The 26,217-nt window shown below is 43.1% G+C and overlaps 1 protein-coding gene across 1 annotated transcript in view; it reads right to left on the bottom strand.

Annotated features, from left to right (window-relative positions):
* The window catches only part of CAPN9 (calpain 9), a 44,729-nt gene extending 26,217 nt beyond the window's left edge, over positions 1-18,512 (bottom strand). The window contains exons 1-6 of the mRNA XM_034766967.1: positions 18,173-18,512; positions 6,499-6,568; positions 4,159-4,277; positions 2,263-2,396; positions 1,519-1,687; positions 380-463 (exon numbers count right to left, since the gene is read on the bottom strand). Coding sequence (XP_034622858.1) covers positions 380-463; positions 1,519-1,687; positions 2,263-2,396; positions 4,159-4,277; positions 6,499-6,568; positions 18,173-18,385 — 789 coding nt within the window. The 5' untranslated portion in view covers positions 18,386-18,512. The remainder of the gene's footprint in view (positions 1-379; positions 464-1,518; positions 1,688-2,262; positions 2,397-4,158; positions 4,278-6,498; positions 6,569-18,172) is intronic.
* Between the last annotated feature and the right edge of the window lie 7,705 nt (positions 18,513-26,217).

The following is a 26,217-nucleotide window of genomic DNA, read 5'->3' as shown; positions in this document are numbered from 1 at the left end:
GTTTGGTGAAATCAGTGCAAATTTGTAAGATTTTTTAGTATCACAGAATCGACATTTTTTTGCCAAAAAAAAGTTTTAGTTGAAAACTTTCACTCAGCTCCCAGGCCTCACGCCATAAGTTCCTTTAGGCACAAGAAGCTGGGCACAACACCTTAGATGGGGGAGAAGGGACATGCCCTGTGTGGCCTGCCAAAATCCTGTCCCCACCTCCTACAATGCTGCCACCCCAATTCTCCAGACAAACTGCATCCAGGAGGTGTGGAGAACAGGATTTGTGACCTTTCACTCTCCAGCTCTAGGTTTCCACCACTTGAGTTTGCACCCCTTGCCAGCCCACGCTCCACCACATACTGTCAACATAGCAACAATTGGGACGTACCTCGTCAATACCAGTTACTGAATAAGCATGACCCTTTATGAGGCCGAAAGGGGTTCGAGCTTCTGACTCAGCTGCGCTGCTGGTCTGAAATATGAAAATACACTTTGACGTACCCTTCCTTGAGAGGACATTGTACGTGGTGACACTCTGTCAGTATCTGGGCCCGTCACAGCTAGATACACTGAGAAGTCAGTGGCAGTACTAAAAGGTACTGTGAATGACAGTACAGGTTCATAGATTCTAGGACTGGAAGGGACCTCGAGAGATCATTAAGTCCAGTCCCCTGCCCTCATGGCAGGACCAAATACTGTCTATAGCTTTTCCTGTTCCTGCACACTGGCACAGCCTTTTAGGGAAGACACTTTTTCCACACACAAAAAATCATTCTATTTTTTCACGTATTGGAACAATATGGGACTTTCTACTAAGATTGTCATCAATAGGAATGCTCCAGGGGAAAAGACCAAGCATCTAGTGGGAATGGTGAGTCAATTATCTTCTCTTACCCCTATGGTAGGTTCCTCTAGCTCAGGTATAAGACACACTGGCAGAGTAGTGTAAGGAAGCTTACAGCTGCTGCCCATGTGGTACCTCTTCTATGGATAAATCCAGTCTTCAGTGTTGTAAATAGGGTTGCCAACCCTCCAGGATTGTCCTAAATCTGGTATCTTTCATGAACAACAACATTAATTTACAAACTCAGGCACTGACTCTGCAAAGCCCTCTGTGCCCACACAGAGCTTACTTCAGGCTTGGAGACAAAAATAACAATAGCACAAAAATGGTAACAGCAATCATTGAAGCCAGTCGACACTGACTCCTGCTCTGTGACAGGGCCGTGAACAGCTTTAACTCTGACCCAGGTCAGGTGAACGGGGCCAGGAAATAAAATTCACTGTTATTACCTATACATAAATTAATGGCACATACGAAGCTGAAATCCAATGACTCTCTTCTTCTGAACAGCTGCCATAAGGACTAAATTGGTATTGCATGTACATTAGATTACAGTTATTGGTTATAAATGATTGCAATGCTTATTTGCTACTATTGCAAATTATTTGCTATTAATTTCAGCTGGATTTTTTACTTAAAAAATACCCCCCACAAAACTACACCCTCTCTAGTCTTTTACTTACATCAATAGAACAGCCCACCATTGAACCTCTTTCAAGAGCTTTTCTCAAGATTTCATAGAAATTTTCTGGAGCCTTTTTGACTTCATACATTTCTCCAACTCCTCCAGTGAAATCTTCCATGGCTTCTAGTGTACTGCCTCCTTTTAGGGCTTCATAACTCCCATTCAGTCTGAAAAATGCACATCAGTAGTTAGACATGTTTTTAAACACTTTTTTAGGTTACACTGAGCCTGATTCTCTCTTATTTACACTGGTGTAAACCAGCAGTAACTCCATTGAAGTCAATGGAGTAAAAACTGGGTTCAGTGAGAGCAGAATCTCAGTCCCAGTTTGTTAATTACATTGTAGCCCCTCACCCCCTCCTCATCCTAATTTCTAATCCATTATTGGTTCAAATCCAGCCCAGGCTGGCAGTGACAATACTGTAAGTTGTTCAGTGGCCTGCTGGATGCAAAACCAGTAGATAGTCTTATTCCAGTTTTTAGCCATAAGAGTTGGCATCATTATTAGCACTCTCAGCAGAAAAACAAAGAGCAGGTTTTAGGACTTGATCCAATTCTCACTGAAGCCAACTGGAGTCTCTTCATTGACATTTCTGGAAGTTGGATCAATCCATCGGGGATTAATTAGGACATAGTATCTCCAGGTCAAGGCTGAGGAAAATGCATTGAACAAAGAAAAGCTGACCATTTTCACTGTGTGACAAACTGAGCAATGCCTGCACCAAAGCCAGACAGTACTTACTTGGCATAGGCTTTTTCCAGTAAGGCACTCCAGAATTCATTGTGTTCAGCCGAGTGTAGAAAAACCAAGCGGTCTTTAAAGGTGGGTAATCGATCATCAATAACAATATCCAGCCACTCATTGTGCTGCCAAAACTGTGTTGAATGGAGGGCGAGAGAATTGTTTGATAACTTGTAATATTTCATAAGGCTAGCACGCCTCTCTAACTACCATATTCCCATGCTCCTAAACTATCTCAGTAACATCCGGGGGCTGTTATAAGACTAAAAACACGCTGTTCTTGTGAGCCAGGTGAAATCTGGCCCAAAGTAAGCACCTTATTTCCCCCATTAAGCCTCTTCTCAATCAAGTCAATACAGAAACTGGTGGGCTTCTATTTTCTAAACATGACACAAAGACATAACTGTTGTGAAACTCCATAGACACAAACTGCCATACCTGGAACTGCATCAATTTCCTGATCCTTAGCCACTTCATACATGCTGTAGTGTCAAACTGTAGTAAATTATTTAAACTATACTGAATTCATATAAGACCTGTGTGTTGGCAAAGACTTTCAGTTAACATATACATTACAAACTGAAGGACACTGAGTGCTATGGGACAAAATAGTAAGTAACAGACTGAATTCATAGCAGACAGGAATTTTGTATATCCCCCCCAATTTCTCTCAGTCCTTATGATAAACTCCAATAGAATCCAATAGAGTTTTACAGATATTAAGTAAGGTTCTATATAAATTATTCTAAAAATCTATAACATTTAACAGAATATACCATTTATATAGAATTTTTAAATCAACCTAGAGGATTCTATAGCAGAGATCTATTCTATTTGATCCATGTTCTTATATTATGCCCACCACCATGGCATCTGAGCACCTATAGTTATATATTACATTCTAGAAGTTTATTTTAAAAATGTATAAATTTATCACTCTCTATTACATTATATTGAACAATTTAGATGGAGCGGGAATCTGAACTAAGTCAGATACACGGATATTAAAAGTGGTTAGGAATTGTACTATATTTCTTGATCTGAACTAGATATAAAATATCATGTGACTTAAGCCATCTTAAAAACCCACATATACGGTAGGGCCAAGTCTTCCTCTTGATTACAACTATGTAACCCCTTTGACTTCCTGGCAGTGGGATTTGACACATGTAATTGAGCGTAGAATTTGGCCCTGGGTATTTAAACCTTTCTGAGATGATGCCATGATTTCTAACACTGTACTTCCCTTTATAATAGAAAAATAGTGTGTGACTTGTGGAAAGTTAAAATTTTTCTGCGTTTCTTCTCAAGACTCTCACTTAAGGTGAGTTTAGCAAGTACTGCTTTGAATGCCTCAGTCATCATTCGGAGGTCAGACTAGATCAGTGGTTCTCAACTAGGGATCTGGGGCCCCCTAGAGGGCTGCGAGCAGGTTTCAGGGGGTCTGCCAAGCAGGGCCAGCATCAGACTCGTTGGGGCCCAGGGCAGAAAGCCAAAGCTCCATTGCAAGGGCCTGAAGCCCAGGGGCTCTGAGCCCCACCACTTGGGACTGAAGCCGAAGCCTAAGAAATGTAGTTTTGCGGGGCCCGCTATGGTGTGGAGCCTCGGGCAATTGCCCTGCTTGCTACCTGCTAATGCCGGCCCTGGCTTTTATATGCAGAAAAACAATTGTTGCGACACAGGTGAGCTGTGGAGTTTTTATAGCATGTTGGGAGGGGGGGGGTGGCTTAAAAAGAAAGAGGTTGAGAACCTCTGGACTGGATTATTTAAAGGTCTCTTTTGGCCTTAAACTCTATGAAATCCACTTCTATAGCAAACGGACAACCCTGCCACTAAATGGACCAGTGCATTTAGCTACCCAGCCCCTAGAAGTGTTTGCATTTTATGCTGTTTTACCTGAAAGTGAAATATTCCAGCATAACCCGGTCCAAAATTTTGATCTTGAGGTACAACTCTGGCTAATGTTTTTTCATTCAGTGTAAGAGAAGCTATAGCTGCTAATAGCCAGCAGTCACCTGCAAATTGGAAACACCAATACACAGATCACCAATAATATATCATGAAAATATACACAATCTACAGGAAAAAGATACTGTAGCAGCCTTGTCTCAAACTGTATGGGTAAGATTCTGACTTCAGTTATGCTAGTGTAACTGAAGTCAGTAGAATTATTCTGGATTTATGCCACTGTAACAAAGATCACAATCCTGCCCTACCTGTATTACAGGTTCTGCATTTAATTGTGTATTAAGAGTTCTCATTGGGTGGAGTAAACTCACATCGGTTTCATTTATTTGCATTTTATCTCCTGTGCAATGTGAGATGCTACACAAACCAGCCATAACTGACTATGAACACAACTACTGTCAGCTGTTTTCCTCCATGCAGTGGGCTAATTTTGCTCTTATTTACTATTTCATTGTAAATCCAGATGAATTCCACTGAAGTCCGTTGTTATCTGGGTTTACGCTGATATTACTGTAAAGTAGACTTCAGCTCATTATAGTGAAAGTTCACAAAGTCTGGAAAGTACTTTTTGCCACTGGGGGGAAAAAGTATGAAGGGGCTTAATTTATTGACGCTACATGTGACATTTCACATGACTTCCTATTATAAACAAGCAGTATGATGGCTGGTTGCCCGCCACCCAAGGACACATCAATATCCTGTTTAACTTAAAACTTCAGGAGAAGACTTGCTGGCTAGCTGGCACCAATCAGGCAAGATGCCATATGGAACCACCCAAGTCTCAGCTTCCTTGGAAGTCGTATAGCATCTGAGCCAAGACCTGATCTCACTGAAATAAAGGACAAAGTTTCCATTGGCCTCAACCGGGCCAGGCTTTGACTTTTTCTGTGTGTTTTTCTTCCTCAAGATAAAGGCAAGACCTTGGCTTTGTGTTAGTGACTCACAGGAAGGGAAACTGCTCAAGAATGAAACAGAACAAAAATGAGTCATGTGCACTTTTTCCAAACCAGCAGGCCTGCTGCAAGCCCTGAGTTGTTTGCACGGAGTGAAGGGAGTAGTGAATATCTCACAGGAGGCAGCAACTGCACAAAGATCTGAAAAATCCCTATAAACCATTTTGGAACAGTATTAGGAAACCATTCAACTTGCAATGTACACCTTATGGAAATGTCCTATGGAATTCAGCTGGGATGAAATGAATAGGTTTCTATGGAAATGTAATAGGATTGAATAGAAATTTCTCTAAAACCTATAGAATTCAATAGAAAATTATAAACCTTCTTCTGAGAGACAAGGTGGGTGAAGTAATATCTTTGATTTATTCACCTACCTTGTCTCTCTAATATCCTGGGACCAACACAGCTACAACCCCACTGCAAACTTTCTTTGTGTTTTTTGGATGATGCTATAGTGTTGTATAGCAAGAATATAATTCTCTGAAATTCTATATGATTCTATAGCTGTGGTACTTTTTGAGTGTAGTGCAATTCAATCCAAAGCACCCATTGTTTAGAGTGGGATGAGTGAGAAGCTAAAACCAATTTAGAAGTTAGTCACATAACACCATGTGCCTGTACTAAATACCTTCATTGTTTTAAAATGAATTTTTATCTTCTTGTTTGCTCTTTCTCCAAGGGTAACCATTTTCCAGACTTTATCTTGCAGGACCAAGTAGATATGTCATGGCATTACTACCCAGCCATATTGCATCAGTGCATAATATTGCAGCATCATGTCAAATACAACACTGGCATCAACCTATGGTGTTGCATTGACATGGTGGGACACAACATCAGTTGTGTCTGTGCAGTGCCCTGCCATGAGGATAGCTGCATCATGACTTTAAGACTGCCCAAAATGTATTTGAGACTCTGCATTGCTGTAGATGCTATTATGTGCTTACAGGACACAGAATGAGAACACGTTACTTCTGAGTTTCACTTCTTCCATCAATTTAGGGAACAAGAGACTGGAGAGGCAGTTTTGCCTACTGGATAAAGCACTAGACTGGGCTCTAGACACAGCTCTGCTGCTAGGTGACCTTGGGCAAATCACTTCCCTACTCTGGGCCTCAGTTTCCCCACCTGTAGAATGGGGGTATTGATACTGAACTCCTTTGTAAAGGACTTTGAGATCCACTGATGAGAAGTGCTACATAAGAGCGAGGAATTACTATTCGATAATAACAACCCCCGGCCCCTTCTAGAATCTCCTGCACCACAGCACTTGGATAGGTGTGGAATAATTCTGTAAAGGGAAAACACTCACCAAGATCCCCTTGACAAATGTCAGTTCTTGTGGCTCCTCCAACTATAAATTGTGGGTCTTTAACGATTTCCTGAGAGAGTAAGAGAGAAAAAATCATTTAAAATATGCCTGGAAAAATATAGCAACATTCAAGGGATGAACCTGTCACCAATATGCTACATGCATTATTACAAGCCTTGAGAAACTGGCTACCACACAATAGTACTGACACTGTGTTGAGCCTTTGTTGCTAATTATGGTGTGTCACAATGAAACAATCATTTGATCTAATTTTTTCTAATTAACGTAGGGCTGATGAAAGGTACTGGATTGGCAACCCTGCGAGAGCAAAGGCCTGTGTTTACTTGTAGAGCATTTCTAGCATTGGCAGTGGTGAGCAACCATAACATCGTCCCTTAAAAAAAAAAAAAAGAAAAGAAAAAGAAGAGGCTGATCCCAACCTTTGTTTGCTTTACCAAGTAATGTTAGTTTTAAGTGGGACTGGATCAAATATGACACTCCACACCCTTGAGTGTCCAAAGGTTGAGAGGAGCGGAGCCAATAAGACACTCATAGAAAGGAAAGCAATGTTGACTGGTATTTCTTTGATTATTTTAAGTTCAATTAAAAATATCGCAGATGTTCTGCATTGGATAGAAAAATATGTCTGTAAAACAATTAATCTGTCAGGGATTTCCCCCCCTTGAAATGTAACTTGTCACTTAAAAAAAAAAGAAAAAAGAAAAAAAGCATTCACTGCTTTCCCGCTGGTTCTCTGTTGCACTTGCAGCTCATTGAACGGAATGTTGGGGTATGATGGGTAAGGCTACAGTTTAGTCACAGAGGTCATGAAATCCGTGACTTCCAAAGATCTCTGTGACTTCAGCCAGTGTAGGCTGGGAGCTGCAAGGTCCCCTGCTGCCTGTGGAGGCAGGGAGCTGCAGGGTACCCCCGTAGCTCCCAGCCACTGCAGGTGGGGGTTAACCCCGCAGCTCCCTGTTGCCACCGCTCCTGGCCACCATGGGTGGCAGGGGAGATCCGTCACTCCCCCCTGCCACAGGTGGCAAGAGGGACCCCCGCTGCTCCCGGCCACAGCAGGTGGCAGGGAGGATCCGGCAGCAGGGGGGCAAGAGGGACCCCCGGAGCTCCCAGCTGCAGTGAGTGGCAGGGAGGATCCCCAGAGCTCCCAGCCACCGCAGAGGCAGGGGCGACCGCCGCTGCTTGGAGCCACCAGCAGAGGGGGACCTTGGAGCTCCCACCCCCACCCCTCGCAGCTGCCTAGGCTACCCATTTTGTCATGGGTATTTTTAGTGAAAGTCGGGGACAGGTGAATTTTTCATTATTGTCCATGACCTGTCCCTGACTTTTACTAAAAATATCCAGGACAAAACCTTAGCCTTAATGATGGGCAGGGCTGGTGCAAGGAAGTTTCGCGCCCTAGGCGAAACTTCCACCTTGCGCCCCCCCCCCCCCCCGCCCCGCCCCCCCCCCCCCCCCCCCCCCCCCCGGGGCCCCCCCCCCCCCGGGGAGCCGTGTGGCAGCTCCCCACCCCAGTTCACCTCTGCTCCGCCTCCTCTCCGAGCACGCTGCCCCCACTCTAATTCTCCTCCCCTCCCAGGCTTGCAGTGCCAAACAGCTGATTGGCGCCGCAAGCCTGGGAGGCAGGAGAAGTGGAACAGCCGCTGCGCTGGGAGAGGGAGTCTGAGCCACACATGTCAGCGCGCCGCTGGCAGCCCAGCCCAGGAACGCTGTAAAAAAAAATTGGGGGCACCACTTTTTGGCACCCCCAAATCTTGGCACCCTTAGCAACCGCCTAGTTTGCCTTAATGGTAGCACCGGCCCTAATGATGGGCACCTATTGATCTTTGTCCTTGAAGTACCTGTTGTTCATTGCCTGATGAAACCTTTCCTGAAACAAATGGACACAGGGGATCAGATCCTAAGTACTATACGTGACCCTACCCTGGGGGTGTTGTACATGCCTCTGACACATACCTAAGTTGTCAGTTTTATCTTACGCTCTGGCAACATTTGTATAGCTTGTCATGCCAATAAAGTCTCACTGAATTCATCTGAACAAAATGGTTAAGTCCTGTGCATCCAGTCAGTCAATCTGTCCTGAAATCCTGTTGCAGAACTGGTTGTATAGGTGATAGCACAGTTTCAAGGTACCTGCACCCTCCTCTGTGGTACATACTAGGAGTGCCCAGTTAGGTCTCAAGTCTTTAGCTGTCACCTGTTTCAGGGCAGGGACCCTTGTTCCATGCCCTTTTGACTGGAGGTTTTAAGACTGCACAACCTCTTGCCTTGCCGTGTGACATTCCCAGCCAGCCAGTCTGCCTACCTAATGGCCAGTGCCTGTGCTTTGCTTTCTCTCCAAAGGCTATGAACAGTGTATTGCCAGCAGTAACAAGTTACCGCACCGCCCTTTCTAAGCAAGCACAGTTATTGAAAGGATTCCGAAGAAAACATAATAAACAACAAAAGGTCCTAGACACATGCTAAAAGTTTACCGGAGATCACCCATCAGTCTGAGGGGCCCTGGTAGGCCAAAGTCCTTCCAACCCAGTGGCCCCCTTGAACAGAAGGTCCTGTTCATTTGCTGGATCAGAAAGCAGGCCCTCAGTCAGTTTAAACCCAGCCTCATTATAGCAAAAGCCCTTTTTTTATTTGTTGGTCTCTGGAAAACCCAGTTTGAACCAGTATATGCAACATCCCCCCCCCCCCTCGGGAGTGGTGTATCTCTGGAGATGTTTACAACCTACGTCAGTGTTTCTCAAACTGGGGTCACCGCTTGTGTAGGGAAAGCCCCTGGCCGGTTTGTTTACCTGCCCTGTCCACAGGTCCGGCCGATCGCGGCTCCCACTGGCCAGTAAGTCCTTCGGCCCGCGCCGCTTTCAGCAGCTCCCATTGGCTTGGAGCAGTGAACTGTGGCAAATGGGAGCCGCGATCGGCCGGACCTGCGGACGGGGCAGGTAAACAAACCGGCCCGGCCCACCAGGGGCTTTCCCTACACAAGCGGCGACCCCAGTTTGAGAAACACTGCCCTACGTGGTTCCGTAATCGCCCCTCAACTGTTTGTGGTTCTTGGAGGAGCTGTGATAACCCTGCCCCCTGGAGTTGCATAGCATCCCTGGCCAATAGTGATCCATAAATTGAATACAGTATGGTCCCCAAAGATATTGCATGCAATTGCAATATCTGTCACAAGTGCGGCCACACTATTTCAGTTAAGCAGACAAGCAAGAAGCCCCTTCATTGATGCCTTTGCAAAAGGAGGAAGTTCAATAGCAAAACAATAATAGGGGATCAGATGCAATCCTTCAAACATGGCATTTCCCTAGAAGGAAAAGGAGTTGGTTTGTATTTATTTTAGTTTATTTAACAGTCATAATTCTGTAGCGTCCGAGATTCTGATTCCTTCATAGCTAACCCAGGCCTAGGTCCAGGTCCGGGCAATGAAATCTGGCAATATCCCAAAATGAGTAAGTTAAACAGCCTGCAGGTTTAGACTGTCAGGGCACACTATAAAGTGAATCTGATTTGACAGGCTTTTGTATATTGGGCAGATGGCTGGTGATTAATACATTCAGTGAGGGTGGGGTATTTTTATATTATTTACAGAGTGTGATTATTGTGTTATGCTGGGGGGGGAATGGGGATAAGTTGCTGAAGCTGTATATGTATTACATTGTGTACATTTTTGGTGCTAGGCACCTAGGAAGTGGGAGAGGTGCTTTAAAAAATATTTATACATCTAAATAAGTTTAAAAATACACTGACACATAGGGGTGCTTTTTCAGAGCAATTTATAGCAGCAGCTATATGTAAAGATCCTATGTAGTGTACCTGACTCCACACAGGATAAAACACACAATCTCCACAGGAAAATAAAGGTCAGCAGCACCGTTTGGTTTTCCTCATGTCTGTTGAACAAGCTTTATAACAACTCATGTTTTTAAAAAGTGGGTATTTGTCAAAGTGGGTAGCCAACATCACATAAAACCCTATAACGTGGCAAGCCCTTCGCTTCCCCATCTACATGAGCCAGTTTGCTACACCCAGTCCTGTTGCTATGAAATACTGCCAAGTTTGGAGTTAACCCCTTTGCTGATAATCCCCGCTGCATACAGCAGCATCCCTTTGAATCACCAAAATTCCATTTGAATGCTGACTTGTTAAAGACCTAGTAGTGGACCTGGCAAACAAAGTAGCCCTGGAGGTGCATTTTGACCAAAGTTCCCAATTCAGGAGGCAGCAACCAAGTGATCAAAAAAGCGTCCCACCCTCTCAACGATCAAACTGCATGTCTCAACCCAATAAGACATTGGGTGCCCCACTTGCAATGCGCTGAGCATAGTGGAGCCAATTCTCCGTTCCATCCTGCCTATTTATGCTAGTCTAGTGGCAAAGGGAGGGTAGAATTGGCCTCAAGAATAAGGGTTTTGCTGAGTGGCATAAAAGACAGAGAAATGGCTCTATGCCACACACCTCTGGCAGCACTGTGATAGTGTGCACTGGGGTAAGAGTTCAGATTATCCCTGTTCTGAAGCTATTTTTATCTGAGGAATAGCCCCGGGAGACTTGATACTGGCTGAGTACAAGCTAGAGCAACCATGAGACTGCTCTAATTTACACAGGGTGCCCGGCTAAGAATACAGTGAGGCACAAAGGTGGTTTAAAGCCACCTTCCCCCCAGCCCCTGTTTCTGCACTGAGCAGAGCGGCGATCTGGTTCTTCAGATATCATTGAAAACGGAGGGAGCTTAGCCTCACTTGGAAAACATTCAACACCTTTCAGCCCTTAGAGAGCATAATACTGCATCTTTGTAACAAAAAGACTCAATTGAGCTCCTATTGAAGTAAATACAAGCATGCCAAAAGAGCACAGCCTTACAGAGGAGGAGAAGAAAGACATTAACATCTGCACAGCAGATGAAAATGAGAAATGTCCATGGGTGATTAAAGTCATTACCCTGAGTCACACATTAAGTTAATGTAATTTATGCTCATATAGGGATGCAGATGGCACCTTTAGAGTGTTTCCTGGCTTCAAAGGAAGTGGCAGAGGGCAAGTGACCTGCCCACATTCCTTCAAGCCAAATGCCTTCCAGCAAGAAGCATTAGTGAGTTTGATGTGTCACAGTTACAGAAAACAAAGGCAAGTCAAACCAGAACTTGTCATTACCTGACCCACCTGCTTGTTAAATACCCCCTGGCATGTGTGACCTGTAACTAAATGATAAAAAAAAAAAAAACATTCATAGTCCTTACAACATTACAATGGAGGAAAAAGTGAGAGGATTTTGATTTTAATAATATGCATTATTTTAGAATTGCTGCTTAAAGGGAACATAAGTATGTAGCGATTAAGAAACTCACATTTTAAGAGAGCTGTTTAACTTAATCTGTCCCCAAACGCCCTAAAACTTTGTGTACCCCCCTCAATAACCTTTACTCCCTACGTATCAGGTGCACAGAGCTCCCATCGTGCTCTTTCTGTTGCCAACTTCCCAAGGCCAGGACATTGGTAACCAACACCAGCTAGCTCTGAATGATTGCATGGTATTGAGGTATCACAGCTCATTTTTACAAATGATATTTCATACCCTACTTATATAAAATACCGTTCCCACCAGACTAAATGGCTTGTGGTAGTAATGAGATAAGGAGCCTTTCAAATCCAGGCCACTAATGGGAATCTGTCTTAGATTAATAGTAACCAAACTGTATCACTGTCTGATGATTGTTTGGTAGCCACTGTAAAATGAGTTGGTGGTCACAGGGCAGCTCCTAGAGAACTGTCTCTGCATCATAATTAGCACCCTTGTGGCCATTCTCGTGAGAGACGTAGACCTTGATTCTCTTTTGCTTACCACAGTGTAAATCGGGGGTAATGTCCCTGACTGTCATTTATGTCAGTGTAACCCAGAGGAGAATCAGGTCCCAAGGAATATTCATGCGGAACCATGGGCGGCCCTTGTCTGCTTTAACAGATTTCAGTTTCCAGGGCTACCAAGCCTACACCTTTCAGGAGCACTACATTTTAAAAGCACGTCTCCTTGTGATTTTTGCATAGCACTCTCCAAACTTTGGGAGTGTGACTTTGCAGGTGCTCTTGTTCTGCTTATATACAGCCCTACCATATTATATTGTTATAATTGTGAGAGTATTGTACTACACAGTATCCTGGTGTCACCTTGAAAGAAGGCCCTGATCCGTCAGTTTAATCCAGCATGAATGGTGGTGCAAGGGCTAGGTCAGAGGCAAGTTGCAATGGTTCAAAGTAGCGGCAGCTTCTTTACAAAGGGGAGATGGAAGGTCATAAGGAGCCCAACTCAGCCCCCGAAGTGGGAGGTATTGGCTGAAAAAGGGACAATGACCAGGGCAAGCAGGCAATCCACTGATGTAATGACTCCCAGAGACTCCCATCAGCAGAGTTCGCACAAAGCCCCCTGTCCTCCACAGAGGGGAGTTCCACTGTTGGGTGCAATAGTATTCTATGATGCAGGAAGGAGAATATCACAGCGGTCCATGGCAAATTTTCTGATTTGGCTATAAACCTGACTGCATATTCAATAATTATGGAACAAAAGTCTATTTACAAACCATACATGGAATGCACATGGACCATAAAAGGAGAGACAAAGAGTTTTCCCCATAAAACACATATAGAGTCTGTTGTATCCTGTTTATCCTGGGAGCAAAAGTTAAATTAAATTCCTGAGTGGGAAAGCCAGAGTTTAAATTCACTGGTGTGTGGTTGTTCTTCTCTGAAACCAGTGGTGGCTGGGAGATGGAGGAGATTCCAGTAGATGAGGCATTGACTCAGCTTCTTGTGCTGACTGGGCTTGGACCTAAGGGAACATTTAAACTCTCAGCGCAGAGCCTGTGGTTGTGGGGTTAGAATCTTGTGCGGGACTCCTGGTCTTCATGAACCTGATCCATAGTCCTCTGAAGTCAACAGGGATCTTTCATTGACTGCAGTGGGCTGTTGATCAGGTCCATAAAGCTTGGCTGTGGATAATTTAAAATACCCAGTATTCGAGCTTTGTTTGCGTCAAATTAGTACATGGCTGGGAGTCTGCCTTCATTGGTCCCTGCCCTCCATAATGTACATCAGATTTGCCTCTTTAAAATCCGCATAGTGTCTTGTAGTCTATACTGCCCTGGAGAGATCCCAACCTCCACTCTGTATTCTGCTTTTTTTTGGAACCAAGAAAGCAGAGACCACCCCCTGAAGAATACAGAATACCAAGTACCTGCTGGGACAGGACATGATGGGACAGTATGGGCAAGTTTAACTCTTGTGTATCTTGATTGACTTGACTGGAACCACTATTGATTCACGTTGAAGTAATTGACAGGAGAATCAGGTCCTATAAATTCCCCGTAGACCTCTAGCCAAGCTAGATCCATTCAATAAAGCTGCTAATATTTAGTGCATTAATTAAAGGCAACTAGAAATCTAGAGCACATTACTATCAACTGAGGCTTCAGGTTTGCCACTGAGGTACTTGAGGTACTGAACTTTTACTGAACCTGTTTTTTCATGCAGTTTCGAGACACACCTTCATTTTTCTTACTAATGGAATGCAGATACAGGTACATGGCAATGCCTTACTATGTGATAAGAACAGGAGTACTTGTGGCACCTTAGAGACTAACAAATTTATTAGAGCATAAGCTTTCGTGGACTACAGCCCACTTCTTCGGATGCATACTGACAGACTAACATGGCTGCTACTCTGAAACCTGTTACTATGTGATATGATTGCAGTCCAACACCAAGCCAAAATCTGGGAATTGACATTATATAACACTACAGAGTATGCTACATACATGGGAATCTGACTGGAATAGCTATTGTGGAATGGCTTGTTCTGTAGTAGCTATTCAGGTCAATTTTCCCCATGTCGACATTCCCTAAGTAGATGTAACTTACATACCAAAGAGATGAAAGAAGGTGATACTTACCGTAGTCCAAACACTACTTTAATTTACAATTTCTTCTGGCTCAAGAAAGGGTAAATTACATTAATTTGGTCTCCCTTCCATATTGAGAGTGTGTGTGTGTCTGCCGGACTGAGGGAGTCTGAACTGGTGTAAAGCAATTTCACCTCTGCCCCAAACTGACTGCAACATTCAGCTCCAGATCTGGAGGTTGGTGGGGGTTGTTCAGATTGTTCAGATTTGGTTCAAGTCCATTTCTACACCACAAATGCATTTGCATTGGCAAGCGATGGGGAAAAAACATTCCCAGGCAGTGTAATTATTACAGAATATGTGATATTTATACTGGGCTAGCCACTAACAATCTAAATCATACACGAGGGTATAGAGAAAAGAGAGGTGGATCATGCCAAGAGGAAAAAAATGAGGAAGGGGTTACATGTTCTCCAACATTAATAAAAAAGTATCTGTTGGAAGATATAGTTTTAAAGGTTTTCTTTTCAAATAAGAAAGAGAAATCAGGATAGTATTGCTAAATAGCTTTTATTATCTTATAGCATTTGGCATACAGGGCCAGATCCTCAGCTTTTGTAAATCAACAGTGCTCCATTGACTTCAGTGAGGTTATGCGAATGTACACCAGCCGGCCTATACTGTGTATACACACACACACACACCTTTGACAAATTAGAAAGTCTTCCTTATACTGAATAAAGGAGATAAAGCTATTTTGGGGTGCAAATCTGAGAGCTGGCAATCAGTTATCTCATTTATTTTAATATTCTTTACACAAACTACTATACAGAGGCTTTATTATCTGACTTATAATAATGATATTTAAGTTTTATTTAAATTCCACAGATGATTATTTCTTCAAGTTTTAAAAATGCCAGGTTAATTTGGCAGATGAGGTGAGAGGCAGCATTAGTCAGTCTCCCTTATGCAAACAGAGAGAGACAAGATGGGTGTGGTAATATCTTTTATTGGACCAACTTCTACGTTGGGTCCAATAAAAGATATTATTACCACTCACGCCTTTTCTCTCTAATATCCTGGGATCAACACGGCTACAACTACACTGCATACACAAACTCCCTGACACTTAGCCTCCATTACTCCCACTTACTGATATGAAAGGGAGACTAAAATGGCTTGATTTACATGCTGAGGACCCAGAAGAAGGTGAAACTTAAAGTAGTGCGTGGGCTGCTGTAACTTCAACTTTCTTACCCCCTCCTGTTAGCTGCTTTTCTTGCTACACTGCTCAGACACACACACACACACACACACACACTTTCACATGGCAGAAATCACAGCCTAAAGGCACATCCTATCAAGTCACTTATTTGGCTTGAAATTCTTCCAAATTTAGCTTGCAAAAACTAGTGATGGCTGGATCTGGAAGAGAGGCTGAAGACAGACCACTGTCCATTGCTACAAATAATGACTTGGAACAATTATGATATTAATAGACCTCTGGTAGAATAAAAACATTATTGACTACTTGATAGTCACTGTGTGATTCAGCCGGAAAGGTAAACAGGGCTTTTGCTGATCTAGATTCACAAATATTTGCATTTGGTACCAGATACAGTATGTAAACATCACATAGCCATATCATCTTACTATGGCCACATATTCAAATTTATAGCTTATCTTCAGAGTATATGTTCCACAACTGGATGGAGTCAATGGACTTCATGCCCTCTCACACCGAACACCTGCAGGGAGCCACCCCGTCCCTGGGACAGCAGTAGAGACAGCACCCAGGTGACCTCAGTCCCATGCAGGTTAGGCAGCCTGGGGGGTAGGACCTGATGTGAGAAGTGTCTGTAGCAATTCCATAGATAAGGTTGAATTTTTCCACTTAAAGCAGGGATTCAGCCTCTTTGTTATGTATGAAAACTAGAGAGCATCCTTCCCATAATTACAGCACATACACTTTGGATACAAAATGAATTGTCTGAGAATTTACCAGTAAATCTGTTTATTAGTTTAGGAACTATAATTAACTAAGAATGGGTCTTTTGAGAAATATAGCACCTGCTGGCAGACCTTTGTTTTGCTCTTAAAATCTCAGTAACAAAGTAACACAGGCTCTTCAAATGTCCCATATAATTAAAACTCACTGAAATCTTGTGCATAGGCTTCACTTGAATATTTTTTACGATCAATGGGCATTCCCCTTCATTTTTCTTCCTAGCTGAAAGACAGAAGTCTTAACTCTGCACTGTCGTGACACCATGCCACACCTGTAGGATTAGGATCAAGGCATTTTAGTGCTTGTGGCTGCAGCTTGGATTAAATCATTTTTTAAAGACAAACTTCTTTTTATTTTTCCATTCTTTCCCCCCTTCACGGTGTCCTTACCTGGTTGAGTTAAAGTTCCTGTTGAAGGAGAAACTTTCAGTTGTGAAGAATGGCAGGAAAAGATGAGCATTAATCCTTAACAAATATTTCAAATGTAACCCATGCACCAGATTTCAGCCAGTTTTAAGTGACTGAAGAGTGTGCGACAGACAGGGCAGAGCTAAGGTTGCTTGAGTGGCCCAACTGCATTTCCAGACCTTAACATGTTTGAATTTCTTTTAAATGTAACCTTAACTGTGGATTTCCTGGTTTATAACAGTAGGTTTTTGGATCCTTATAACGTACCTAGAATGTATTTTACTTTAAATGACTCATATGTACTCTCAACCTTAGCTCTATCTTAACATAGCATTTGTCTGGGAATAATGCTAGGCAGCGGGCTTGTTGGAGGTAGTCTATATGGACTACTGTGCAGCAGGCTACTATATAGACTACAGAAGGGGGCACCAAAGAACAAATTAACTAAATGCAAAATTCTAAAGTGATTAAATCCAGTTTTCAAACAGGGTAAAGGTGGTGGGAAGGGGTTACAGGAGTTATGGTTTGATATGGAATTTTTAAATGTCATTTAAAAAAAATGGTTCAGAACCACCACATTGTTTGTGAATGGTATTATCTGATTACTGTTACCATCATTTTTCTCATGCCCCTCCAATCATTTGCTACACACTTATGCAGCTTGTCTTACATTAAGCCCAATTCTGCAAAGATTAAGGCAGGTGCTTAACTTTAAACATGGGAGTAGTCCCACTGAACTCAACAACATTCAATCTGCTGTGGATATGACCTACCACTGCCCTTACTTGGGATGGACAATATGGCCCTTACAAATTTACTAAAAATCATAGACTCAGTTCACTCTGACTTACACAGGCACAAACCAGGAATAATTCTATTGAATACAATGGAGTTACACTGCTGTAAAAATCACCAGAGGATCAGACCAAAAATAAGACAGATATACAGCATGCACATGTATATTGCATATATGTAAAGCTACAAGAGATCTAATTTACACCTGTATTTATCTATCCATCTATACGTGTACCTCTATCTCTCTCCACACACAGACCATGTCAAGATTCTCTCTCTTATTCCACATGAGCAGATCCTGATTCATACAGAGACTATGGGTGAAATCCTAGCCCCACTGAGGGCAAAGGCAGACTCCCATTGACTTGGACAGGGCCATGTCTCTTATTTGTCTATAAAGCTCCATACGTATGGGGCTCTGCCCCTATTATGTTCCTTTTTGTTTTGGTTGATTGTTCATTAAGAAGTCCAGTGTCATCTGACTCTTGGCAGGAGAGATGGAAATATATACATGACACATAGCAAAAGTGGGAACAATCTCTAAGCAGTGTCATACTCACCCCAGGCCTTTTCCATACAAAGGGGATGGGTGGCTTCTCACTGTAGAAGAGAGAGGAGATATTGGCTGGGAAGTCACAGTCCTCAAATAGCATCCCCTTCTGCTGGCACTGGCGCTTCAGCTCCTCATATGTCTGGCCAGAGGAGTGTGTGGCACGAGCACTCTGAGGTAGAGGGGGAGACCGCGGTCTCGAGTCCCGGTATGTGTAAGGCATTGTTCTGCCCCACGTGCAGTATCAAAAGCTCCAGTGATCACAGAGATAAATGGGAGGTGAGGGTCAAGGGAAGGGAGGAGAGAAAAACTCTAGCACCCACCAAACAAGCAGAAGAGAAAAGGAACAAGATGCCTTCTACAAGAAAGAATGAAAGGAGCCTGTGAGCTGCAGGGAAGTGAAAAATGTGCCCAAGCACCTCCTCTTTTGCACCTGTTTGAATGACAGGGAGACCTCCCTGGCCACCTGAAACAACAATAGAAAGGAACGCCCTGAGAGCAAACAGAAAAGCACTATTTGCCCTTTTTAGGAGTTCCAGCTGCTTGGCGTGCACCTTCTGGTATACTACCTCAGGAACCACAAACAAGAGTTAAGAGATAACTCTATTTTGTTCATGTGATGTAAACCTGCTGCACCCAGGAAGAGACAGCAAGCATGTGAACACCTCGAACCAACTCTTTTATGCTCTAAATGATATGGCCAGGGTGTGGAACTATTTTCTTTGCTGGCTGAATAACTTTGAGAAATGCCACTGTGCATGAAAATCTCTCACAGCTCCTGATAGAGAGTTACCTAATTATGGGCTCTCACCAGTTAGGTTCCTTTTGCCACTCCCTATCCCTGACCAAAGGTCACCTGAGATAACCTCCGCAAGGAGGCCCCCAAAGCCCCAATCCTCCTTCATATAACGGCAGAACCAGAAGGAACTCCAGAGCTTCCTCACAGACTAAGTGGAACAAGGGGGTCTCCTTCCTGCTATGTACTCCATGGGACAGGACAAGGATGGGAACTGCCCATAGGCCCAGGAACCTTCAGCACTGAGCGTGACATAAAAATGAGGGAGGGATGATGAGGGGTGTGTGTGGAATACTCACAGGATGAATTGCCCAAGGTTCCGTGTGGAGTGCGGATGCAGCATGGCTGGGTGGTGTGGGAAGGTATGTGTGTGGGGTTTGAATGTGAGGGAAGATGGGCACTGGACAGAGGGGGCAAATGTGAGGTAGGGAAGGGGGCACTTTGCACTGAAAGGAAATTTTAGTGGGTTGTGGGGAGGAAGATTTGTATACATTGTAGACCATGTTTTGGAGCAAGATGTGTATATAACAGCTACCTAACTATGCAAACCTATTTTTGTGACCCATGTCTACCCATCCTTCTATTTCATGAACTTTTGTTTGTAGCTTTCACCTATCACAGCATGTCCATTAGATTGTAGAATCTTCACGCTGGAGAGTTTGTCTGTCTATCTGATCTGCAAAGTGCCTAGCACACTGAGTGCTGTGAAGAAATAAAAATAAAAAATATTATTTCAAAGCCAAAGTTGGAATGGACGTTCTTCCATGCCTGCAAAGGTTGAAGATGCAGACTACTTGACCAAAAATATAGTTAATGTATTACAAAACACTGCCTTGACATACAAACACTGCTAGCTTTTCTTCCGTTTTAACTGGTGCTCTGCCAGCTCAGTCAATCTTCCTGCTAAGATACGATTTATGGAAATAAATTAGGTGAATCAGAATAAATTCCTTTCTGTTCTGTTCTTTTCCATAACAATGTGGGAAGCAAACCCTTCACTTTCAGAGTGCGCATTTCCTTATTTACCTCCCAGAATTGTATTATTGCTATGACTGCCTAGATACCCCAACTGAGCTCAGGGCCCCTCTGTGCTCAGCTCTGCAGAAACACATTGTAAGAGATAACCCTTGTTCTAAAGAGCTTACAGTCTAACCAAACAGGACAGACACAGGAGGTGAGAGGAACAGAGGCACAGAGAGGGGAAATGAATTGCCCAAGCTTGCACATCAGGCTAGTGGAGTGCAAGAAAACTATGAAATGATTTTGTGAACTTCATGCTCATGATGGGTGCCAGATTGACAATGCTGAAGATTCCTGATCTGAAGGAACCATCGCCTGTATGGCTAAGTGGGCAATTAAATCCAATCACTTCCAGGCAGGCTGGTGAAACTAACAACAAGGATGCGGATTACAGTGATGATTATTGTGATACTCACATCTGGACTGAGAGTAACAACCCATTTCATGTAACTTGCTAACAGCTTTTGCACACTGCTGGGCTGGATTTAAACTGGTGAGTTAGAAGCAAAAGGCCTTTCGTCTTCTTATTCCTCTCTTGAGCAAGAGAGCACTGGTTTTTAGCATTGTGGCCTTCCTTCGAACTCTCAGAGCGAAGACATGCTGCGAGAGGCAGAGTGATGTCAGTCTGTTCATAGCTAAATGTGACCATGTGAATGGACAGATGGTGACATTTAAAGGGAAGTAAAGGTAGTGCTTGGGATAGCCGGGAATACCAACGTCCACAGAACAGGTACAACATGGGTAGCAGCAGTGCACACTCCTCCACAGTGTCCCACTTAAAACCTCAAGATCAGAACTGACTACTCCAGGAGTGAGAAGACAATTCAGTCCTTGGTCTCCGCTAAGCCTGGCAGGAAAGGCCCTAAGGTGCTGCCAGCTGTGATGTGGACACTGATTGAGATAAACTCACTTCCTGCAGGCCACTGAAAAGCCTTTGATTTTGTAATTCATTTCTGTGGGGTGTAAATATCTTAATAGGAGCTACATGTCCAGACGTACTCTTCAAGGGCACAGCACGGTGACATGAGTGATGTAAAGGCTCGCAATTCATGCTAGGGCTGAATTCTTGTTCTTCTTTTCCTCCAGGCACCATTAAACATCTCTTCATAAGATACCTTGCAAACAGTTTTATGTTGCCAACAGCCAGGGTTCTTATGCTTTTTCATAGTGTGGGCCACAGGCTAATAGAGATTGTTTCCTAGATGCTGGTGATCACATGGATCTGACTCCCTTCCCCCTGGCGATCACACGGCACCAAATCTCTTCCTTGTTCAGTAAACTTGTTGAGTGTGTTTTTCTTAGTCATATTTATACCATTTCTCTGCTATCCAGACCTGGCTTATTCTTACCATTCTGGGTTTAAAGCGGGTCACTCCAATGAAACAGACCTGATTAAGGTCTTTAATAACCCTTCCGTTGTTAAATCTCTTGGTCTGTCGTCATTTTTAATTTTGTTGGGTTTAGCCACAGCCTTTGACCTGCCTGATTTTGTAGGACTCCTGATCATTGGCTGTCCTCCACATAAGCTCAACTCAACATGATTCATCCCTCTCTAAAGGATTGTTTCAGGTTATATGAATTTATCCTAATCCCACTAGCACTGCGAGTAGGCAGTGTTTTGAGGCTCACCGCTGGTTTTTGTCCAGAGTATTTTATCATTTTCCTTGTGTCTGTAAGGATACAATTAAACATTTAATTGTTTAAATACCATCCATATGCTGATGAAGCTCAATATCTGTTTCTTTCCTTCCCCTCTCTGAGTTTTTTTTTTAAATGATACAAGACACCTTTATTTTTACTATATTAAAACACTAGTCTCAGTTTATATTGGTAGTTTACATCGGAGTTTCACATTGAGGTTTAAGTTCAAATGCTCCAATCACAGTCATTAAATCACAAAGTTTCTTATGGTTGCCACCGCTTGGCTCAAAGTTGCTCGACTGGGCCCAACTCTGTTAAACTCTGTCCAACCTCACTCATACCTTGGGTCAAGTTCACTGAAAGGATCACAAGCTGCAGCAAATCTTTCCCAAATCAGGGTCATGTTTTGGGGTTTAATGACCATTCAAGCCAGCTGAAATCATTCCCAGCATGGAGTTTTTGTTGAGAAAGTTTTGTTTGGCACAGAGTCCTAATATAACACTTAGTACACTTTCGCTGTTGATCATAAAGTACTTTGCATAGGTGGGTTAGCATTATTTTCTCCAGTTTACAGAGGAGTGAACACTGAGGCTCAGACAGGTTAAGTGATCAAGTGCACACAATGAGTCCGTGGCTGGGTTGGCTCTCCTATGCCCTATCCACTGGACCACCCTGTCTGTCTAGATGTCACTTGCTATACTCTAGCCAAATGTGCTCAGAATGTTTCAGATTTACTATTCGGTCTGAAGAACAGTGAGAAAAAAAGGTTTTGAAGATCAAGGGTGAAAATCCCTCAAGCCAATAAAAAATGCATTAAAAACAATAAGTACCAAAATTCTAGTTTACTAAGGAAGCCCAATTAGTGCTCATTATTATTATTATTAAACAGTTATATTGGGGTAGTGATAAATGGTTGCAGCCATGTTGAGACCCACCGTGGCCGGCACTGTCCAAACATCAAATAAAAGACGTTTCAATCTAAAATGTTTTGTCAGTATCTGCACAGTACAGTACACAATTGGTCGTTGTCTGCACAGGACCTAGCATAATGGGGCCCTGGTTCAGGACTAGGGTTCCTAAGCACTATGGTAATACAAACAAATAATAATAACCTTTACTCCAACTCTCTGTGGCTATCTTCATAGCCAAAAATGTGTATTTGTTCTGTGGGATAACTAATGCATGTTAGCTCTCTTGCTGCAAAACCCTAGTGAAGACAAGTGTGTCGTTTTTCCTGTGACGTAGATGGGCGAGGTCAACATATGCCCCTTGCCTGCTGTTAATCTCGCTAAGTCGACCTCACAGTAAAATAGGGTGACCAGATGTCCCGATTTTATAGGGACAGTCCTGATTTTTGGGTCTTTTTCTTATATAGGCTCCTATTACCCCCGACCCCCTGTCCCGATTTTTCACACTTGCTGTCTGGTCACCCTACAGTAAAACTAGTGTTTTCTCTCCACTAGGATTTTACATGGAGATAGCTAACACACGTTAGTTATCCTGTGGTAAAAAACCACACCTTGTTTGTCACGGAAGACAAAGCCTGTGTTTTAAGTACCGGTACTTCATTATAGGGGGAGCTGGTACTGTCCTCTATATTTAGATTGCCTTGCTTCACACTTCCCATTATAAAAGAGTCTTGAGACCTTGTTTGCAGCAGGGCCTTGAAAATTATTCGAGGGGGTGAGGTTTCCACGAAATTCATTCATTTTGCCGAGATACAAGCGCTTGAAAAAATCACCATTTTCTTCTCATTTGCGTTGCTCAGGAAACATTAGTAGCCTGACAAAATAATAACTAAACATGAACATTACTTCTATCCTCTTGTGCGTAAGCATTATAGTACAGTCTTTATTTACAAGGGAACCTACTTATTTTTGATAGGACCCTTGTCTCAGTCAGTGTACAGGAAGGCTGCATAAGGAGACAGAATTAAGGTTGCACAGGCACCTGTAACTCAGGCATTCCATAACTTGCAAGTGCTTGAATTTGCAACATAAATAACATCTGTCTAATGCAGTTTTATATGTAATATTTACATACAAACCGCTCCTGTGCTTTAATGATTTATATTGTCACCAAAAATCCTTAATTTAAAAAGCTGTAGATTGTCAGTTTGAGCACAGTTTATTCTCCTTAGAAGCAGTTATCAGTCCTAATAAGTACAATAAATTTCATGCAGAATTTTAGTACTACAATAGTTTTCTTAGACTTTCATTATTGGGTCCTTCAAAGTCCTGACAGGGAACAGAGAGGACTCTGGGACTTTCTTAACATCTTTCCCACTAAGAATACTCTAGGCCAAATTTATTCTTCCTTAGCTTTATCCCTTGGATAAAATTTTCCACTATACAAAAATCCTGATGTCACTCGTTTTATTACAAACCTAACTACTGAACCAAGGAAAGAACTAAGGTAACATTTTGTTTCATGTCTTTGATTCTTTACATTAAAAAATTTGAAACAGAATGAAAATGGTTCCCAAACTGCAGCACAATAAATATTTGTTAAAGTATCCAGTAAAAAATTGAAGAACGTGAAATTCTGATTTTCAAAACGACTGTTATGCTATTTCCCTCCGAAATACAGAAAATGGACAAGTTATAGTTTTACTTCCTGTAAAACAATAGTAGATATAGCTAATATCTAAAGCTTTGTCTGCTTTTGTTTAAAAAATTATAGACTTAATAAGGTAAAGGAATCACACTGTCCCCAGTGATTATTTAATAGCCACAGCTACCAAACATTATATACAGTGTAGTACACACAACACACATACATTATGCATTACAGATTATCAGAGATCTAGCTGTATAGCTTCACAAGGGGGCAGAATTGGCTAAGAAAATAGGCAGTGTAGTTCGAAGATGGACCTGATACACTCTTTCCTGTGGTATGAATTTTCAATTACTTCAAACCTTAGACCAGCAAATAGTTACACACAGGCATTTCTACTCCTATGCAGAGTAGCGTTCACCGTGAGCCTATGCTGACAGGATTGTAGCTAGCAAGTCATTGGCAGACATGTTGTCTTCTGCCACAGAAGGTCCCTAATCTTCTGAGGCAGAGCTACCTTCACACAGAATAAGATCACATAGTGGATGCAGTTAGACACAGAGCTCCACCAGTATGTTAATAAAGGATCTGATAAAGAACCAGAAAAACAGCCAGGCCACTAAGATATATTGTCTCAGTAAAATAAAAATTGTATGCTCTATCATAAATAGTCTGTGCACAGCCCTCACCTACTGTTTACCAAATGTACCTAAGTCCAGCTTCACAGTATTCCTTCTATTCCTTCATTTTGAAATATATATACACATTATTAATGGTAATAGCTCATTCTCTCTACATCAGTGGTTCTCAAACTTTTTTACTGGTGACCCCTTTCACATAGCAAGCCTTTGAGTGCGACCCCCCCCTTATAAATTAAAAACACTTTTTGATATATTTAACACCATTATAAATGCTGGAGGCAAAGCAGGGTTTGGGGTGGAGGCTGACAGCTCGCGACCCCCCATATATTAACCTCGCGACCCCTGTTCTACATATCTATCAGAGTGAAGCCAAGACTGGAACTTTGAATCAAATTGCTTGACATTTCAGGGAAGTTCTGATTCCCATCTGTAGATCCAAACCCAGTTAGGTTCTGGAGAGGATTGCAAACTGGAAGAGCCCTAGTCAGCAGTGGCGGATTAATAATTTTGCCGCCCCTAGGCTGGGAAATAATTGCTGCCCTGGCCCCGCCCCAACACCGCCCTTTTCCCGCCCCCATTCCAACCCCCTCCCCAAAGTCTCCACCCCAACTCCACCTCCTCCGTTCCCCTATTGGATCCCTTCCCCAAATCCCCACCCCCGGCCCCGCCTTTTCCCCCAGTGCGTGGCATTCCCCCTCCTCCCCCTCCCTCCCTGCCCTGCGAAACAGTTGTTTCGCGGCGCAAGCGCTGGGAGGGGAGAGAAACAGGATGCGGCGACGCGCTTGCAGAGGAGGCAGAGGTGAGCTGGAGCAGGGGGGCGGGGCGTGGAGGGGAGCTTCCGCCCCTGCAAATTTGTGGGCCTAGGCAATAATACGGCGCTGCTGGTCAGTCAGTTCTGGTTCAGAGATAACCAAAATCTTGTGGGAGCAGCTGAGTAAGGGCCTGGGCCAAAGCCCAAAGGAATCTTCCCACTGATTCGTTGGGCACCAGATCAGGGCCCTAATGAGGTTTTTGCCATTTGAGTCTGAAATCTCACAAGAACTGTTCAAAAGATTTCAGGGCTATTGAATATGAACCCAAGCCCTGCTTTAAAACTAACATGGATCTGAAAACCACCTACATAGCTCACTTCTCCAAATCCTTCTCTCTTCAAATGTTTCTGCCAGTTTGAGTAATACTTCCAGTTCTCCCAGTATCCCCCACTTTAAGAATGGGGAACCTCTCTCAAATTGGTAGACTCTTTCAAAATGTGGGAAACTTTTAAGTGCAACCAATGTACATGTATCTAGCATATTTGACTCTAATGCATTTTACCAACTATATACCTATAGCACTGTTAAATTGCAGCCATTCTGGGATGGAAGGTAGCAGCCAGCCAGTGCCCGGAATACTGCCCAGTGA

The sequence above is a fragment of the Trachemys scripta genome, chromosome 3 (genome assembly GCF_013100865.1).
Source record: "Trachemys scripta elegans isolate TJP31775 chromosome 3, CAS_Tse_1.0, whole genome shotgun sequence".
Lineage (NCBI taxonomy): Eukaryota > Metazoa > Chordata > Testudines > Emydidae > Trachemys > Trachemys scripta.
The sequence above is the reverse complement of the archived record's forward strand: the minus strand, read 5'-3'. Positions and strand labels throughout refer to the sequence as shown.